The 15,775-nt window shown below is 33.7% G+C and overlaps 1 protein-coding gene across 1 annotated transcript; it reads right to left on the bottom strand.

Annotated features, from left to right (window-relative positions):
• Positions 1-7,841: 7,841 nt before the first annotated feature.
• LOC130967500 (transcription factor GTE4) lies at positions 7,842-13,690 on the bottom strand. Its single transcript, XM_057892388.1, has 5 exons — positions 11,008-13,690; positions 10,880-10,925; positions 10,675-10,788; positions 10,512-10,580; positions 7,842-8,351 (listed from the first exon to the last, which is right to left on the bottom strand). Exons 1-4 carry the CDS (start codon positions 13,246-13,248, stop codon positions 10,522-10,524), a joined length of 2,460 nt encoding a protein of 819 aa, XP_057748371.1. The 5' UTR covers positions 13,249-13,690; the 3' UTR covers positions 7,842-8,351; positions 10,512-10,521.
• Between the last annotated feature and the right edge of the window lie 2,085 nt (positions 13,691-15,775).

Genomic DNA, 15,775 nt, shown 5'->3' with positions numbered 1-15,775 from the left:
GGCCATAAATGGGTCTTCGACCGGAGCTTTGGATTGAGAGAAAAGTGGAATTGAATAAGGGAATGAATAGTAAGTTAGGTTTTCACTTCTCTTCTCTCTATGTCTCGAGCTCTCCTCTCTCTCTTTGTGAAATTGCTGATTTTTGTGAAATGGGGGGAGAGGGTGATTCACGCCCTTACCCCTTAAGTGAGGGCAATTTCGTAGTTTTTCGTAGTTTTTTTTTTGGTTCGTATCCTGGTTATTTTTTTTATCAATCATACATTTTTATTTTTTTATACATAGTACCAGACAAACTTAAGCTTATACAATTAATTATAATGTCAGTACATATTTTCTGCAATTAATAATATTTTCATGCCCCAATTAATTTTATAATTAAATTTTTATCGATAAATTTTCAAATTATAAATTTTAAATTTTTTGACTCATTTTATTCACTTTTAATTTATTAATTAATTATTATTTATCGGGATTTTACAAGTGGCACAACTCGCCATCATCTGAACCATCATTTCATCCTTCATGAGCATTGATGAGCGAAAAATTAGTGTTGAGAGTAAAATATTAATTGTCATATTGTCATTATAGTTTCTTTGAACGCAAAATTCCACGGGATAGAATTCAATGGTCCCAGGACGTTTTGACCATTAAATGGTCCAATAATAAAACATGTTTTTTAGTTTTTAATAATTATTAAATAGTCCTTATTTAATTTTAACTATAATTTAATTCTTTATATATTATTTAATTATTAAATATACCTTCTATTTTATAAATTATTATTTTATTATTCATCTATTATATTTATTAAGCATTAGAAACAAAAACAACAACAAAGTAGATCTTTCATTAATCATGACCTTCATAAATATTTTGGCAATGTTAATCAACAAGTTTTTTTTGTCCTTGATCCGTTACATCTATAAACGCTAGGAAAATCGTGTTTCTTGGTAATTCAATCGATTGGACGTATAACATAATCAATTGAATATCGCAAGTTTTTTCAAAATTCAATTGATGGAAAATGTAACATAATCGATTGAATTTCACACGGCAATATGGGTTTTCTCAAAATTCAATCGATTGGATATATAAAAGGCTTTAATCACATACAAATTTTAATCGATTGTATTATCATACCAATGGATTGAATAAGAAAATACCCTTGTTGCTTTGCAAAATTCAATCGATTGTGTAATAATTTCAATCAATTGAATTTTGAGAAAACCCATATTGTCGTGCGAAATTCAATCGATTGAATTTTGAAGAAACGTGTGATATTCAATCGATTGTGTTGTACGTCCAATCGATTTTTTGTTGTGGCTAAACAAAAAAGAAAGAAAAAAATAGAGACAAAACCAAATTAATTGGCTAGGTTCATATTTAAATCTATTACATGTTGAAGCTCACTCCGAGGTTGACTCCAATTAGAGTGAATGTCTGCGCAAGAAGCAGCTGCTTTAGTCATACAATCTGCAACACTATTTTCATTCCTTTGAATTAAAAGAATAGAGACTCTCCAATTCCAATTCATAACCTCTTGTATATGCTTTGCCAAATCTCATTTTGGAATATCCTTACCAAGCATTCTATGGTTTACCAAGAAAAGAGCTTCTAAACAGTCTATTTCACAAATAACCTCACTAATTCCACTATCCTAAGCTAGAAGTAAAACTCTCCAAATCGCATACAATTCAGCAAAAAGAACACTGCACACTTCAACTTTCCCAATGCAACCTTTCAACCAACATCAATCAGAATTGCGAATGATACAACCAAAACCAGCATAGCCAAAATGAGCAAAACAACTAGCATCACAATTCAATTCAATAGAATGAACTGGAGGTGGAACCCAATGCAAACAAAGCGAAGGAGAAAACAAAGCGAAGGAGAAAACAAAGATTGATGCATAGCAAAAATAATGTGGAACTCCATTACTGAACTACGAATCAAACTCACCACTTTACTATTACTCCAAGAGTCATCTGTATTAAATAAGTCATGATTCCTGCTTCTCCAAATCTACCAGATGGTCGAAAAGAAAAGAAAAACATATCCACTCCTTGCACCTCTGTAGAGCCAAAAAAATAAATCCGAGTTATCTAAATACAAGCCTAAAAGGTTCCAGACCTCCTTGGCACTAAGGGACTCCCGAAGACAATGAAGAATGAATTCGAACCATTCTGACACCAATGACAAGTGCTAGATAAAGCTAAGCCACGATCCAAACAAAACTCTGTTGTAGGAATAACGTTATGAATACTGAGCCAAATTAAGAACTTTTACTTCTCAAGAATATGCAGTCGCCATACCCACAACCAATTATCATGCTCATTCTAGTTAAACTATCTTTTGACTAGCCAACTGTATCCACTCCTAGCCGAGTAAACTCTAGAAGATGCCACACTCCACGACCAACCTGAACTCTCTCCAGCATTCAAATCCGGGTTATAAGCATTCAAACGCTATTTGATATCTTAGAAAACATCATGGAGATTCTATTGACTATCTTTTCAAACGTCTCTAATAGTTAAATCAAAGTTAGATATATGTATAAAAGGGACATCTTGATAAACTGGGTCCTCAATACTCCAATTGTCAAACCAAAAAGATTGATCAAGTGACCTAACGCACCAAGAAAAGGCATCCTTAAGAGCACCAAAAATCTTTGAGATACTCTTCCAAACATGAGAAGTGTTGCAAGGGACAGGGCCATCTAAAACTCTCTCATTCCTCAGATACTTCGTCCTCAATAGAGCAATCCAAGGCTTGTCCTGATAATGAAAAAGTTGTCAAACCAATTTACCAAGTAAAGATATATTGACACATGCATGGTCTCTAACACCCAAGCCACCAAATTTCTTTGGGTGACCACAGTCCTCCAATTAACAAGAGAAAGACCTCTGCCACTGTCTCATCATAGAACACAACTTATGGCAAACCCAATTTGGAAAAAAAGATACATGCATATGACAAACAGGACTGGATGCTGCAATAGAATTGATCAGGCAAAGTCTCCCTGCTTTATTTAGAAGCTTTCCTTTCCAATTAGCTAATCTTCCCCTCACCTTTTCAATCACCGAATGAAAAGAAGCCCTACTGGTATGGGAATGATTAAGTTTAACTCCAAGATATCTTTCTAAGTCCAAAGCAAAACTTATTGAAGAAACACTAGTAAAAATATCTCTTCTACGAGATATACTTTTCAAGATTTACTTTCATGCCAGATACCTTGCAAAAAATCTTAAGAGAATGCATGACCATTTGGACTTGAGTCTTTGTAGCCTGATAGAAAAGTAAGAGATCATCTGTAAACATCAAATGAGAAAATTTCAGGCCACCCTTAGTGACAGAAACTGGTTTTCATACATCCTTGATCACCTTATGAGATATATAGCATGCAATTCTTTCTATACAAAGCACAAATAAGTAAGGAGACATTGGATCACCCTGTCTAAGACCCCTTCTAGGAGCAAAACTATCTAATCTATTCCTATTCCACATAATAGAAGAGATGATGCACAAACACAATTCATAATCAAATTAACAGTGATGATACAAAAATCAAAAGCAATTAGAGTACTCTCCAAAAACCTCCAATCCACCATATCATAAGTTTTTTCAAGATCAATTTTCAAAGCAAGAGTACCTTTCTTGGATTTCGTGTGCTTCATGAAATTCAGAATTTCTTGGGCCACAATAATATTATCAGGAGCACCACGACCCAGAATAAAACCTCCTTGTAAAGGATTAACACTATCTGGAAGAAAGGGCCAAAGTCGATTAGTTAATACTTTGGTGATAATTTTATAAACATTACACAAGCTAATAGGCTTGAAATCCTTCATAAAGGTAGGGTTATCAATTTTAGGAATAAGTAGAATCAGAGTTTTCATGATGCTAGGATTTAAGTACTCTCCCAAAAAAGCACTCCAGACAATATTCTAAATCTCAGTGATTCGTATTGCCAAAATATTTATAAAGGTCATGGTTAACAAAAGATTTATTTCATTGTTGTTTTTGTTTCTAATGGTTAATAAACATGATAGATGAAAAAAAATAATAATTTATAAAATAGAGGATACATTTAATAATTACATAATATATAAAGAATTAAGTTATAGTTAAATTTAAATAAAGATTATTTAACAATCATTAAAAAACTTAAAAAATATATTTTATTATTGGACTATTTAATAATCCAAACGTTATGAGACCTTTAAATTTGACCACGTATAAATTTTTTAAAAAGTTAAAGCGTGAATTTGGGCCCGCATAATATCTACAAAAAGGTGCATATAGATTGATCATGAAAACTAAAAAAAAAAAAAAAACTCGAAAGCAAGAACAAAAATAAAAAAAATAAAGAATGAAATTAAAAATGAAACTTAGGGCAATTAAAGCGAACAAAGATAAATTACCAAAAAAAAGAAAGCGAACAAAGATAAGCAAAAGTAAACCAAACTTGTATTAGGGGTACTTTCTGGGATGATCTAACATTGTTACTTTATCAAATCCGATTATACACGTCGGCCAAATTGTAAACCTGCTCACCAAATCATCAATTTGAGTTGGGTCATTATTTAAATCGGTTAAACAATTAATTCAATCAAATTTGATAAAATTAGTCAAAATTAGATAAATTAATCCAGTCAAACTTAATTAAATTAGACAAAGTTGTTAATTGTTATAGATGATCTTTTTTATTAAATATACTTCGTGAATAAAATTAAATTATATTCACAAATTTTAAAAAAATTATTAATTACAATATATTTTTTATTTTTATGACTATGATATTTATTTTTTTCTATAAATATTTAAAAAATATAATAAATATAAATTAATTAAAGAGTTATTAAAATTTAAAAATAATAATTAATTTAATACAAAATAAATTTATTATAAAAATAAAAAAATAAAAATTAAATTTTATATAATTATTTAATTATGATTGAATTAATCGGTTCAATTCTAATAACCAATTGAACCAATAATTCAATGATTCAATAATCTAACCAATTCAATTATTAATCGATTCTAATAACTATAAAATTGAGTAAATTATTCTAATAAATCATGCACAATATTGTGATAGTAATTATTTTAGTTATTAACTATTTTAATATAGTCCCTGACCAGCTAAAAAGTAATTGTTTCCTATTATATATACCTACATAACTATACTTTGTACCTCTTATTTTTCTCTCTTCCAATTTTTACTCATTTTATTTTATTCTAATTTTTTCACATAAAATCTCTCTTATCTTTAAGTTATAGTGTTCATGTCTTTTTCATATGGTTTTGATTTGTTTTTTTTTTTTGTTATGTTTAAGGGGAAAAAAAACATTCACATCTTTTTCTAAGTTACTACTTGTTCTTTTTAGGAGTTACTGCATGTAAACACATTTTGAAGAATTATAAACCGTATACCTAAAAAAAATCATTTTCACTCATAAATATTTTAAATGCTTAACTATAAAAATTGAGTTATATGTGATATAAGTTTAGTTACGTTTTCTTTTTAGATAATTTTATTTTTAAATATTTGTGGATCGAAATAATTTTCTTTGATATATTTTTCAATAATATTATAGGATACATTTCTAGCCAAATTTTGAACATTGATAAATTCATTCGGAAAAAAATAAAAATAACTTTGTACCTATTAAAAAAATGAATTTTGATTGACAAAATTATTCGAATCCTAAAAATCATTCAAAGTCTCTAAACTAGTCTTTAATTCTAACCTTTTCTATCTAAATTTCTAATCCTTTCTACCACCACCTAAATCCTTCTTCATCCAACTCTCATCCTAGCTATTACCGCTACTACTGCTAGGGGTGACAAGTGAAAAAAATCTGTTCCGCTTTGTCTCTTCCCACCTAATGAAGCGGTCCTAAAATCCCACTCTACCCAGACCTAATTGCGGATTGATGAGTTAAACCCACTAAATCTTCTTATTTTTTTATTATTAATTATTAAATAATATATATAATTTTATAATTATTTTAATAAATTTATAATTTCTAAAAGTATAAAAAAATTATAATTTTTATATTCACAAACATTAAAATCTTTGTAATTATAAATATCTAATAAACATAATTATGAATATTGTCTCTAAAACAAATTAAACATAATTTAAAATATAATTATAAATAATGTCTCCAAAACAAAATAAACATAATCCAAAACATTCAATTTTCAACTTTATTATCTTGTAAGTTAGGTTGGGAGAAGTTGTGTTTTGTCAAAAAAATTACAAAAATACTCCATTGCCAAAAAAACATTAATCCCAACGGAGAAGTCTGCCCCGCCCCGCCAAAATTCGCCAAAACCTGCGGTTTAAACGGTGCTGGTTAAGCGGGTTTTTACTATTTGGCGGTCCTAATTTTCTAACTTGACCCGCTTTTTTGACGGGTTACGCAGGTTGGCCCAGCAAATTTAGGCCCATTTGCCACTCCTAACCACCGCTACTGCCATTGCTGTCGCCGCCACCGCTACCCCCGCGGCCGCTTCCGATGTCTCAGACAATAAGAAAAGCCACAATGAAACCATCTTCAAACCTTCCTTCTCTCGTAGGTTCCGTTATGTTACTGATTCAAACTCCCAAACTCCAAATCCAAGTCATCAAGAACTGACTCAGTCTCAACCACGCCCTCTTCTTCTTCAACTGAGCCTCCAACCCTCAACCCAACCCCAAAAACTACTCTCACACTCACCACTATTATGCCACCATAACCGACTTCCTTCTCTCTCACTCTCTCTTTTCCACCGCTCCAACAACTTCTCTATCTCCCTCATTTGTAATGATAAAGTCAAGAACAGAGAGGAAGTTGAACTTGCAATCTTAATGAAGAATGACCGTGTGTTTGAAATATAGTGCTAAGCCTATTGAAGATATTTCACGTGTCTAGAGTGATTAATGTTATCTTCTAATAATCTTTTGATTGTGAGTGAAATTGCGTAAAAAAAAAAAATCATTGCCCTAGGCAATGACAGCAATGTCAGCGTCGTCATTTACTGGTTCTACAAAAGCCAAAAACTTTTCACATGGCTGATACTTGTTTCCTGGAATTCAAATGGTGGTGGTAGTAGTAGTAAAAAAGACTGCGATTGTGGCAATGGCGGTGGTAATAGTGGTAGTTGGGACGAGAGTTAGACGAGGAAGGATTTGGGCGGCGGTAGTAGAAAGGGTTAGAAATTTGATATAGCCTAAAGGATAAGATAAATTAGGAGGATAGTTTAAAAATTTTAAATAAATTTTTAGAATTTCAGTAGTTTTATTAAGGAAAATTCATTTTGTATAGGTACAAAGTTATTTTTTTTTATGGGTAGATTTGTCAACGTTCTGAATATTCATGGATAGAAATAGTTGTTTATCCTAATATTTAAGTGAACATGAATTAAGTTAGATTGGTGTAATAGTTAGCTCACTAATTCGTTTAAACAAATATGAAAGTTCAAATTTCGCCTTGTACATCAGCAAATCCTTAAATGAAACTCCAATCCGTAATAAATTAAATTAATCCTTAGTCTACCGACTAGAATATAATGTGAAAAACTAAAAAAAAAACATTAGGTAAACGTGTTTTAATTGTTAAGTTCTAATCCAATCTCTAAACAAAAAAAAAATTCCAGCCTCAATAGTAAAATAGAACGAAAGAAACACAAAAAGGTTAAAAGAAAATTAAAGAGAAAAAAACGCCACGATGGAAGGAGGAAAAAGGCAAGAAAGAGACCAAAAAACAGGAAATATCGCAAATCAGAGAAAAAATAATAATAATTTTTTAATTCTTTCCGGAGTCTTGATTAAGAATTAAGTTAAACAACGACTAAAATTAATTTAGTATAGTCCCAATAATTAAAATTGTTTTTTACGAGGAGGGTTGAACCACTTATATTTGCGGGAACACAATGCCTTGTTAATTGGGGTTTAGGCTTTTTCATGGGAAACAAATAATTACTTAAAAGAACTTGGAATTACAGATTACCATTGTATAACACCATGAATCCTGAATCTGCTAGCAAAAAAATCAAAAGGCAAGTCATCAATGGAACTCGACACGCAGCAGTAGTTAGCAATGTACAAATGCTACGGAACCCTAACTAATAACTACCTAATTATGATACAAGAAATCGTGTCAAGAATTCCAACGAAGTCACAACTAAAGATGGAGACACAGCTGGAACAAATTGGAAGCAAAAATCCTATACTGCATCAGTAGGATGAGGATGGTGGACATCAGAATGCTCCCTCAATAATCCAACAGATCCATAATCTGTAAGGTCTTCAAAAAACCAACTAGCCAAGCACCGAATACCTATTTACTCTACATGTGTGACATCTGCAAACAATTACAAAAAATTAGAAATAGTCAAACAGAGAACCATAAACCAGCAAAGCACATAAAGATAACAATTTAAGAAAATAAAAAGAGTAAAGCAGATCAAAATGAAGAACACCTAGACAGTTAAAAATAGAGAACCGGAAACCAGCATTTCAAAATCAGCAACACAAGCCAATACAGTAAACACCCGATCATTTTTTGACAGCTGCTAATAAAGACAGTGGAACAACCAAAAAAAGAAAATTGTAATCCGGATTTAAACAACTCGGTACTCAAAAAACCACAAATGCCTCTTATAATAGTGCCTACATAAAACAACTAGTTCCAAATTCCAACGAGCAGAACCAAAAAAGACATCTCAGAAGAACAACATTGACATTTTCAACAGAACATACTTCGATTATTGTGGGAATTGGCATTTTTCATCCAGTGATAAGTCATAAGTTTGCATTAATCCAAGTAAAATCTATTATCATCCGATTAAAACAGCATCATGAATAACTAATCTATTTAATGCAAAAGCTACTTTAGATTTAGGAGTCCAGCCCTTAAACTCATGATGTACTCAGCAAATACAATTGAACCATAACCAAATTATAAGCTCCAACGCCAACTTAAGTACAGTACATATAACTCGCATATTTTCTTTACATTAAAGCTCCAGAGAGAGAGAATAAATATAGAAGAAAATTTAGTAAACATATTGTATAGCACCTGAGATAAATCATTCACATTGTACAAAAATACAGGGACTGAACAAAATTGAGAAGGAATAGAGAAATACTATAAGAACCAAATCATCATAAAAGCCAATATACAATTTAAATATACAGAAATCTAACTGACAGTAAAGCACCATCGTATCCCTTGATTCCTAAGTGGAAGAGACTAACTAATCTCTTGTTCAATAAATAAAAATACCAGCTCATATGGAGAATGAAAAAGAACAAAATGAATTCAAAATTAGTGGTAACTAACAATAAAATTGGTCCATCGCATGCGTAAACAATAAACATACCTGAAGCAAACAAGATGGAATAAACTAATTATATCAAAGGAAAGTAAATAGAAGAAATTAGAATCAGTACACAGTGTAGACAATGAAGTTGATATCCATCATATTGCTATATTAGTGTGATTGAAAACGTTGTGATTTCAATTCTCTCAAGAATCAAAATTTTTCCCATGCTTTGGAATTAAAAACAACCACCGTGCCTCACCACTGCCATCATCATTGTTGCCATCACTCCCACCACCTCCATCATCATCAACCATGCTTGAAGGTCTTGCCTTCTATGGATTTTGATATAGATAGACTTAGTGAGGACGGTGGGGAGCAGGGGGCACGGGGATGGATGTTGGTTGTTAAAGGAAGTGTTGGTGGCAGAGGAACCACCGTAAATAATTTCAAACAAGTTAATTCAAACATATGCTGAACATTGTAATTCAGTTCAAATTTTTTTTCGTTCGAAATCAAACAATTCTCAAAATTAATTCAATTCTCTCAAGAATTATGTTGATCTCTACATAAGTTTTGAAACACACTGTATGCTCATTAATGCTGATATGACTCGGTGGAGTTTAACTAAACCTTGTTCACTTTTTAGAACATGGACTATATCTTGAATGGGGTAACAATACCACTAGATGATATCAAAACAGAGGGAGGAAGAAGCAAATGACTATTCATCCGCATGTTTACAAAATAGCATAAAATTCTTTTACTGACAACCTAAATTGAATATTGAATAGTATAATCTAATTGTAGCATGCTAGCATGGTCCAATTATACAAAATTTAGACAAGTATTCAGTTAGATAATTGCCTCGTAATTACTGAACACATATCACATGACTGACTTTTCAATATGTAACATAAATACAAGTGGGATTGACTCGCATGTGTTTGCAAACAATATACAAGCCGGCAACACCGGAAATGCACTTAACACACAAACCTTGGCAATAAGGCAAATCATTCATGGCGAGACCATTACTCATAGTGATGGTTAAAAAGAAAAGATTCAAAGCTACATACATGACCTTACTAATACCAGTGTTAACCAAGAAGTAATGATTCGAAAATGATAAAGAATGCATAAACTATAATAGCCGCAAAGTATAATGCAGAATAAAACTTCAGAGGCTGTAATTTTACCTGACATAACTCAGGTTCCTTGTGACCCTGCATCAGATCCAGATGCTGAGGAACTGTCACTATCTGAATCTGCAAATGAGTAACAATGGACATTTGACTTCAAAATAAGAAATATCACATATAACAGGCAACATGTGCTAGCTAAAGTTACTAATCAAAGTACCACTTGAAGAAGATCCAGAATCACTGCTTGAGCTGCTTGAACTACTTGACCTACTTGCATTATCAGCTTGATTTCCCCCTTGCACAGGCAAGGATGGATGAACATTTCGTTCTTCTGCTAATAAGAAAGCAACAAACATATCCCTTTAAAAAAAATTGATATAAATAGTTATTCAAATGACAACTCAGATTCTTAGGAATCTCACCTGCTTGTGTTGCTCTAGGGACGTCCAACATAACTGGTACCTGGCTCTAAATAAAGAGAAATAAAATACATTAGAAATAATGGTCCACCAAAGAGGCAATGCCAATTTGACAAAATTCAATGGTTTACCTTCTGCAGGGCATTCCGCTGAGCTTCTGCTCTAGCTTGTGCAAGCTCCGCCTTCCTCTTGTTTTTACTTAAACTTTTCTTATAGTTTGTCACAAATCTATCAAGCTCCCAGAGTGTCTCAGCATCCACACTATCAATATCAACTTCAATCTCATCATCATGTTGATGAAGTGCAGAATTTCTCTTCTTAATGATCTGTACAATAGCATCAAGCTTCTCTGAAGGTAAACTTTGAAGGTTTGTGCTTAGCTTTTGCTTTTCCTCAAATGTCATGTCTCTTTTATTAGGATCTTTTGCCTTTGGCTTTTTTGGAGCTGGTGTTCTACTTGATGGGGTAATGTTCATGAGTCTCGGAGTGTGTGCCATTGATTCTGACCTATCCAAAATCCTTCTCATATCAAGAGGAGGAGGAGGAAAAGTAGGAACCTTTCTAGAGAGAGGTGATGGGGCAATGGGAGCTGCCCCATAATCTATGGCATATCTCATCTCACGATTGTAATCCGACTCTATTATAGCCCATCGATCCTCAAATATCTTTGAAAGCTGCTCTGCCATTACATGAACATCTTGTCCCTTTGGATTATATGTCATAGCATTCCGAAGAGTGAGTCTCACATCCTCTGCAAACTCCTTTGGAGATTTGTACCAATTCTTGCTCAGCCTTGACTTCACAGTACCCAAGTCCATTGGATGGGTGATAATACTAAAATAATCATGCAAACCAAGTCCTTCAACATCGACTGGAGAATTAAATACCCAACCGTGTTTGTGTTTCATCAATTTTCCAAGCAATGAACTACAGCTCTTAAGAAACTTGGATCCCATACCAAGACCATGTCCAATTTCTCTCCCACCATGTTTCTTCAAATTCAATTTTGACTTCTTGTTGCTCTCTGCAGGTGGGAATTTATCTTTTGCAAGCAAGAACTCTGAATTACGATAAAACTGATTTGCTTTAGGCGTTCTCTTCTCCTTTTCAATGTTTTCACCAACCCCTTGGTTATTCTCTAACACTGGTAAACACAAATGCTGATAAGGCCTTATAGACTCTCGTGGAACACCAGCAGAAACCACCTCTGATAGAGAACGCTTTGCTCCACTTCCATTATCAACCCCATCACTAGGTAAAACGCTCAACTGACCATACCCATCAACCTGCCCCTGTTTCCGTTCAATCCTTTCAACAAGATTCCTTACTACATCAAGCTCATTTTCAAGCTTCCATCGAAGCTCTCGCATCTCCTGCTTCGACCTTGAGGACAAATTGATCTTAATTCTGTCCTGCAGCACTGGTGCCAGAGACTCACTGCCTGAAGGCAAGTTCTGGGTGCTAGGAGCTACACCGCCACTCAGAGGTCCATCATTATGGTGTCGGATATCAGGGCCAGAAGCTTCTTCCTGTGGATGGTTGTAGGAGTCATTAGAAAGTTGTACTACGGGAGGCTGAACAGAATTCCCTTCCTGCATGGCTGAATCCCCATCCTCCAACCTTGAACTCTCCTCCGCTCTTGAACTCTCTTGCAGCCGAGCAGAATTCCCATCCTCCAATCTTGAACCCTCTTTTGGCCGATCAGAATCCCCATCCTCCAATCTTGAACCCTCTTTTGGCCGAGCAGAATCCCCATCCTCCAATCTTGAACTCTCTTGTGGTTGTGGCTGAGCAGAATCCCCATCTTCTAACCTTGAACTCTCTTGGGGCTGAGCTGAATCCTTATCCTCTAATATTGAACTCTCTTGCTGCTGAGAAGAGCTCCCATCCTCTAGCGTTGATTTCACTTGAGGCTGCACCAAATCCACATCCCCCAGCACAGCTGTTAGCCGCTGTACTGGCTGTGCTGCTGGTGCAGGTGACTCGGCCAATACCACATCATGGCTCTTATCCATTGGCCCATCCCTGTCAATATTCTTGACAGTACGGTCATAGCTTCTGTCAGGTATATTGTTAGTATCGGTGGCAGTGGGAGAGATGGCGCTGGGAGTGCCTGTGGTGGCTGCAGTAGTGTCCGCAGCATCGGCGGTGGCACTTGTAGCAGTAGCAGTTTCGTCGTGTTTGGAAGTGGCGGTGTTCTCATTTTTGGCAGTAGAAGTATGGTCGTTTTTAGCGGTGGCGGTGGCGGTGTTCAGGGCGTTGAGGTCTTTCTTGGTGCTTTTGAAGACTCTTCTTGTATACACCTTCCTCTCCGAGAATCTCTGCTTTTCTTTGGCTCCTTCATCTACTCCATCTATAGGTCCCGAAGCCATACATGCATCCAAAACCCTAATTCGAACACCAGCCCCCAAAATCCCCAAAATCCTAGGGTTTTAAACCCAAAAATTAACAACCCGGCAGAAGGAAAAATAAATAGAACAGAAATAGGTACCTAAACCTAGAATCCCTAGGGCTTCATTCCACAGCCAAATCAACAACCGAAATTCCTAGGGCTCACTCGAAACCTTCCCCAAATCAAGGGAAGAAACTACCAGAGCAAAGAAAACGTATCAAGGAGAGAAAGGAACAGTAGGGTTTCGATGTTCGTTTACCTGTGCGTTCCGATCAGATCTCTCTTTCTCTCTCTGTCTCTCTCGTTGTTTCTCTCACTAGAACTTCGTCTTTCTCTCTCTTAGTCGAAACGATTGTCGTTTAAAGGAATCGTCACATGTGTTCGGCAACTGAGGGTTCGTGTGGAAGCGTCAACAAAACGAAGCGTTTGGAGCTGTGAAGAGCCGTGCCAGGGGCGGGAAGCATTATATTAGCGAAAATTCGGGGTGTAGACTCACGTGAAAATGTATCACATGCAATTCACGCACCAATGAGGAAGGTCTTTCCTGGGAAAGTGCGGACCACGATAAAATTAAAGCGCGAGGGGCTTTTATGGCCGAGAGTCTCGTTGGAGAAAATTGTATGTTTCCATAGTAAAAGCAGTGGCGCGTGTTGAGTAACATCTCGTTATGTGGATTGCTGGTGGCGTTCGATGCTCAAAACTTTCGTACACGCGCTAGTATCGTGGTTTAGACTATTGATCCTTCGTTTTTTTTCTTTCCTATTTCGGGTGGGCAAACGGGCTTCATTATGGGTCAAAACCTAAATGCTCGGATTGGATTGTCTTTCTCAACTTGTGAAATATTTTTACCGAAAAGCTTAGGATAAGCAGTGTTTAGTAATTTGGGTAATCATTTCTCAATATAAATATTAAATTATTTTTAATGAATTATTAATTAATTTATATATATAAATTTTAATAAATATCAGTATAAATTAAAATTTTTTAATTTAATAAATAAATTAATAATAATAATTATTGAAATAAATAATCTAAATAATATTTACCGAAATAAATATCACTCTCTTATCGTTTACACTGTAAATGATATTATTTTGCACGTATCTCATCTACTTAGTATACTAAAATTGGGTTTTCCCCTAACTAATGGAAGTAAGGTGTCGATTCGTCATGACTACATTTTCCTGCCAAAATGAATGCACTGTTTTCTCTTTTAAGTTTATTTTATAAAAATATCTTTATTATAATTATATTATAATTAGCATTTAAGTAATAATGCATAATTATACTAATTTTAAAAAATATCTTTATTATATTTATATAAAATCAATATTTAATACATTATTAAACTACTTATCAATTATCAATCGAAAATATTTTTAATTATTTTAATTATATTATTAATAATAATCATAATAATAATAATATGATAATTATATCATAATGGCACCGGTTATTACTAACCAATTTATATTTCTCTAAATAAATTTACTTTAGAAAAATATCTTTATTATAATTATATTAAAATATTATAATTAATATTTAATGAATAATACATAATTATACTAATTTAAGAAAATATATTTATTATCTATTTATTTTATTTCTTCTATTATATAAAAATTGAATTTTTGCACTTAATGATGGAACTGATGTGGCATGCTCTTGAGGAGTTTTCTTATTTATTTCATTTAATTCGTTAAAGCAAATCAATTATAATTAATTAATTATATCAATTAATTAATTTGATTAGACATTCAAATCTCACCATTTGTTATAATTTATATGAATTGATTAATTATAATTAATTATATCAATTAATTAATTTGATTAATTATATTAATTATTTGATTTTATTGGAGTAAATATCAAATTATTTAATAAATATGATAACGAAATATATGAATTAATTTAATTAGTTTATTTTTTAGGGTTAACTCTGGTATTACTGCTTCCTTTACTTGTGAGTGATTTCTTCAATGGCAGGCTGTATGTGATTGACACTGGTTTGAGCAGCTGCTAATACTCCTCCAGATCTGAACCCCAAGTTTAGTGCGGATCCATTCTGATTGAGGGTGAAGCTTCTTCAATTCATTCTCCTTGATGATCCTACTCAAAACGCCACAGACAAGGTCGAATCTTCAGGATCAGAGGATGCTGCGCCTTAGAGTTCTAGCCTCTACCATAGAGACCCTAATCTCCCCGTACTTCGGCTGAACTGGTGTCTCGAGAAGTCCCCAATGAAGTCGTGGATTAGCCATCTGAGAGACGTATATTCAAGCGGGTGGTTCATCATTTTCCGATGAAAGACGCACTTTGAACCCATGTAGAATGTGATAACCTTATGCCAGTTCAACACGTTCATATTGATTAAGAACGAATATACATCTTAGAATCAATCAAACACGAATCGAAGAGAAACAATAGTACTTTTATTAATTCATAGGACTCAGCAGTGCTCCTCCCCTCAACCTAGGAGGTTTAGAAACTCATACTGATGTTAAAAA

This window comes from Arachis stenosperma, chromosome 3 (assembly GCF_014773155.1).
Source record: "Arachis stenosperma cultivar V10309 chromosome 3, arast.V10309.gnm1.PFL2, whole genome shotgun sequence".
Taxonomy (NCBI): Eukaryota; Viridiplantae; Streptophyta; class Magnoliopsida; order Fabales; family Fabaceae; genus Arachis; species Arachis stenosperma.
This window is presented reverse-complemented; position numbering and strand designations above follow the sequence as displayed.